This window comes from Lathyrus oleraceus, chromosome 6 (assembly GCF_024323335.1).
Source record: "Lathyrus oleraceus cultivar Zhongwan6 chromosome 6, CAAS_Psat_ZW6_1.0, whole genome shotgun sequence".
Classification (NCBI taxonomy): Eukaryota; Viridiplantae; Streptophyta; class Magnoliopsida; order Fabales; family Fabaceae; genus Lathyrus; species Lathyrus oleraceus.
The window spans coordinates 11,653,300-11,657,631 of record NC_066584.1 but is presented as its reverse complement, the minus strand read 5'-3'; the positions used below and the strand labels follow the sequence as shown (position 1 = coordinate 11,657,631).

The window sequence follows — 4,332 nt, the reverse complement described above, 5'->3', positions numbered from 1 at the left end:
GCTTAATTGAGTTTGTAAATTCATCTAATCAATTCACATATATTTTTTATAAACCTCTTCCTAAAGAATAAAGCTATTTATGAATAAATATATTGTTTGATATAAACATTATAAATAAATCTTATGCATGGTTTATTGTGTGAATAATGTATGGTTGTGTGACTAATGTATGGATAATGACTTACATATACTATTGTCCAGGAGTTTGTCCGGAGATTGAAATTTGGATTCATCTCTTTATTATCTTGTAGGTGTGTTCGGATATTAAAATTCGAATTCACCCTATGGTATCACATGTACACATAATACACATCCAATATAGTCACAAGAGTTCATCAGAATATTGAAATCTAGATTTAACCCTTTGTTATATTGCACGAAGTACACACAAGAAGTATACTTCTTGAGTGTGTCGAATTTTTACTTGAATGGATGCGTGTGTTTGTAGTATTTTGATACATTCAAATTTCAATCTTCATGTGTCCATAAGATTTGAGAGAAGTGGATGAAGTGTCGTGAACAATCCCCTAAGTCATTGTTTGGGAACTTGAGGGGAGGGAAAGTGATAGCTTTAAAAAAATATTTTTTTTTAAAATATGGAAAAACCTTTAATATTTTTTTAAATAATGATTTTACATAGAATGATAAAAGAGTGTTAATCATTAACATATTTTTAATTTACGAAATACTATAATAATATAGATTATATTTAAAAAATTTATTTAAGCAAGCCTTCAAAATCCTCAAAACCATTTCTCCAAACATTTTTTTTTAGTTCTCCAAATTATGAGATTTTGATTTTTGATAAAAATAAATCCTAAAACAATTTTAAAGGGATGGAGTGATAGTAAATGGGCCTAGTTGGGCCTAAGTTAGAATACGAGCCCATCTCTAACCCAACTTGAATGGTGTCATACTGTTGATGACGTGGCACAAAACAGAGAAAGAGACCAGAAGAAAGTGCTAGAAAGAAAGAACAACATTCATTTCCATTCTCCAACTCTTGTTCTTCTTCTTCTTTTATCGTCTCTTTCAGATTCCTTCATCTGATTATGATAAAACCGTTACGTTAGAAGAAAACATCTGAAAAAATGGATGCTGATATGATGGAAACAGAAGCATCGAGCTCCGGTCAGAACAACGACGTTCGTCAATTACTCACATTGGCTCGCCAACTCATCAATCAAGGCAAACCTTCTCAAGCCCTTCAAGCGGTAATCTTTTTTCTATTCCTCTTTCATTTCAATATCTAGATCAAATTAGGGATCATTTTGCATGCTACTCTATTTGGATTCACATTTTCGAAAGTTTTACACTTTGCAGGAAATTATTGGGGTTTCATGTGTTGAAAGTAATGATTTTTATTTGATTGTTTGTTTATTTGTTGTATCAAACATTTGGGGATTTGAAATTTTTTGAATTTCCTTGAAATCTTTCATTTGGGCTGAAATGAAGTAATGAACTCTTGTTTGGTAACTTCACTTAACTAATTGGTAGGACTTTGAAGTGTTTGCTTGGATTATAGCTTTTTTTTGTCTTCTTCAAAACAGCTTTTCTTTGAGATCAAGCAAAACCTAGCAGCCAAGAGTTTTAAAATAAATTGAGGAAAATGGGAGATTATCATTTAAATCCCCAAACCTTTGCTCATAAAGTTTTATGAAAATTTTGAAGATCTTAAATTTTCTGGTTATGTAGCACCGACACCTCTGAAAAAATGTGGGTTAGTTTTAGTGTTGGTGTTCGAAACCGACACCCGACACCGACACCCGACACCGACACTTGTGATTTCTTTAAGTTTATTCATTTTTTTAAATTATAATCGGTGTCGATGTGTTAGGATCTGTGTTGTGTTTCTAGTATCCGTGCTTCATAGTTTTTTGGTGTTCACAGACAATTTTGAACGTCTAAATGTCATGTAGTCAGTGCTATACCCTGATTTTGATTTCTTCCTCTCGCCAACTTTTACAATTCCTAAACATTCTTGAAACTATCAAACTAGCATTGCATTGATGACATTTACACAAGTTTTAAAAGAATACAAAGTTTCTTGCCTCATCGAAATGGAGTTTATTGCATGTATGATATATGGTGTGTTTATTTAGAGAGTGGTTCTTGGTAGGTTTGTGTCACCATACATTTTCCTGAAATGTTATTTAAACATCAATTTTGAACACCAAAGTTTGCGAGTATTTAAATGGTTAATGACGTTCAAGCATGTAGATAACGCGGTTCAATGAGTGGTTGACGGGTATATTAAAATTGTATTACTCATTAGCCGTCAAATTGTACTACCCATGCTTCAGAAATACTATATCATTTTCCGCGACATATTAACCACATATTTGAACTATATCAACCACAAACTTAAACATGACTAGCCTTGATTTTCAAGTACTCAGATCTACATGTAGTTAGAACACCTGAAATTGTCGTTAATAATGTTCAAATACATTGTCGTACTCGTATTTGGTATTGTATCCGTCGTGTTTGTGGCTCATATGGTAAGTACCAAATACGTACCAAACTTAATTTGTAAAATAATTAATTTTATGATATTGATACTTTTCCTTGTACATTTGTTCTCAATTTCGTACTATATATAGAATAACATTTCGTCGACTCTTATTACGTAATTATCATCTTTTTTTCCTAATTTTCTTGATTTTGTATATTTATTTCCTAATTATGTTTTGATTTGTGATACAGTAAATTATGAAAGACATTTTCTTGTATTTTTTTCTGTTAAATGGTGTACTTATGAAAGATTTCATTGTATATATTTTTACATACATGTACGTTAGTTTTTCTAAAACTCACGTATGAGTACCGTACTTGTATCCTTGCAACTTAGTATAGTGTCTATTAACCAAGTCTAACACTTCAGTAACCACGTCTATGAACCACGTTAATCATTCAAAAAGTTATCGAATTTTGTTGTCTCAAATTGATGTTCAAACAACTTTTACGTACATTTTAAGAAGTCGTATTTTCACTCATGTTATGCCTTTATTCTAAAATGCAATGATCAGCTTTGGGACATGTTACAGTTTTATCTCTCATTCTCGTGTTACCAGAACCTGCATTGTAAAAAGTGATGTTTGAATCAGCTATTCAAGCATTATACGTTCTTCTGATGTGTTAGACTGATAAGAACCGGTTCAGATTAAGGGTGCAAAGATTGTATAGAAAAATGTAATTTCATGGATCTTTAAGATCTAGACTTTTCATAGTCCCAATTCTATATGTTCTTCTGATATATGTGATGTCATTTCTCTCTAAACCTGCAACTCTTTGCAATAGGCTGGTGGCTGATATTTTGCTTATAACTTAAACAGGTGGTTGTAGCAGTGAAGAATAGAGGTGGGGATGAAGCTGTATTCCAGTCCTTGAACCGCGCTCGCGAGCTCTATAAAAGTAGACTGCAACAGAATGCTGCAGCTGATCAACTAGCTTCTTTGTTTGCCGAGTGTGCCATAGCTGAAGTTCAACCGGCATTAACTGAGCCATCTGCGACGACTACCATTACCAACCCCCCACCAGTTACCACTGATGCTAATGGGCCATCCATACTGGCAGAAAGTGGCAGGATGCAAGTAGTGTTAGACGCAGGTTCTGATGGTAGTAGTTTCATCTGTTTGAAGTGCGGAGGACTTGTCAGTATCCAACGCAAAGATGAGCATTATGCATACTGGTGTTGTTAGTCTCTCAATGCTTGGATATAAGGGTGTCAATGTCATGGTGCAGTTCATTATCAAAATTGGTTAGTCTCCATTTGAATACTCCAATGCCAATGCTGTAAACAATAGAGTGGTTTAGTTACCAATACAGAAAGTCCAACTAAAGGTTTTGTATGATGATTGTCCATGTTGACTCTAATGTTACATTGGAACCAACTGTACCTTTAGTGTGTTTTTCTGTTTCATTTTGCTATGAAGTTTTGATAAAGTAATAATTACAAACTAATAGTATACTTTACTTTCAACTGGTTTTCTGCTTGAGAATTTGCTGCACAAATGGTGAAAGCAGAGAAATTTGTTGTGAGGTGTAGGTTGCCATTGGAAAACTGTGGGTAAGTTATACATTTTAATTGGTCTGTGTAGTTAATCCAAAAATCTTTTTTAAGACAATTTGGAATTTATCAATTTTATTTTCACACCAAGTTTAGTTATTATTTGTGAGTTAAATGAAACGAATTCTTTTAAAAATAAATTTTTCAAGAATTAGTTAAGGAAAACTTTGTTTAAATATTTTTGTACGATTTTAAATTTTTTTTCCAAGTTTTTTCATTAGAAAGATTTCGTAAAGCTGCCTCTAAAGTACTACCAGCAGTTT

General features: G+C 32.8%; 1 protein-coding gene across 1 annotated transcript; it reads left to right on the top strand.

Annotated features, from left to right (window-relative positions):
* Window positions 1-932: 932 nt before the first annotated feature.
* Window positions 933-3,982, top strand: LOC127096089 (uncharacterized). Its single transcript, XM_051034709.1, has 2 exons — window positions 933-1,214; window positions 3,336-3,982. Exons 1-2 carry the CDS (start codon window positions 1,092-1,094, stop codon window positions 3,699-3,701), a joined length of 489 nt encoding a protein of 162 aa, XP_050890666.1. The 5' UTR covers window positions 933-1,091; the 3' UTR covers window positions 3,702-3,982.
* The last annotated feature ends 350 nt before the right edge of the window (window positions 3,983-4,332 follow it).

Excerpts from the sequence above, each read along its gene's own strand:
- LOC127096089 (XM_051034709.1), top strand. The coding sequence starts at position 1,092 with ATGGATGCTGATATGATGGAAACAGAAGCATCGAGCTCCGGTCAGAAC. Across the intron at positions 1,215-3,335 it reads CTTCTCAAGCCCTTCAAGCG|GTGGTTGTAGCAGTGAAGAA; the intron begins GTAATCTTTTTT and ends TAACTTAAACAG.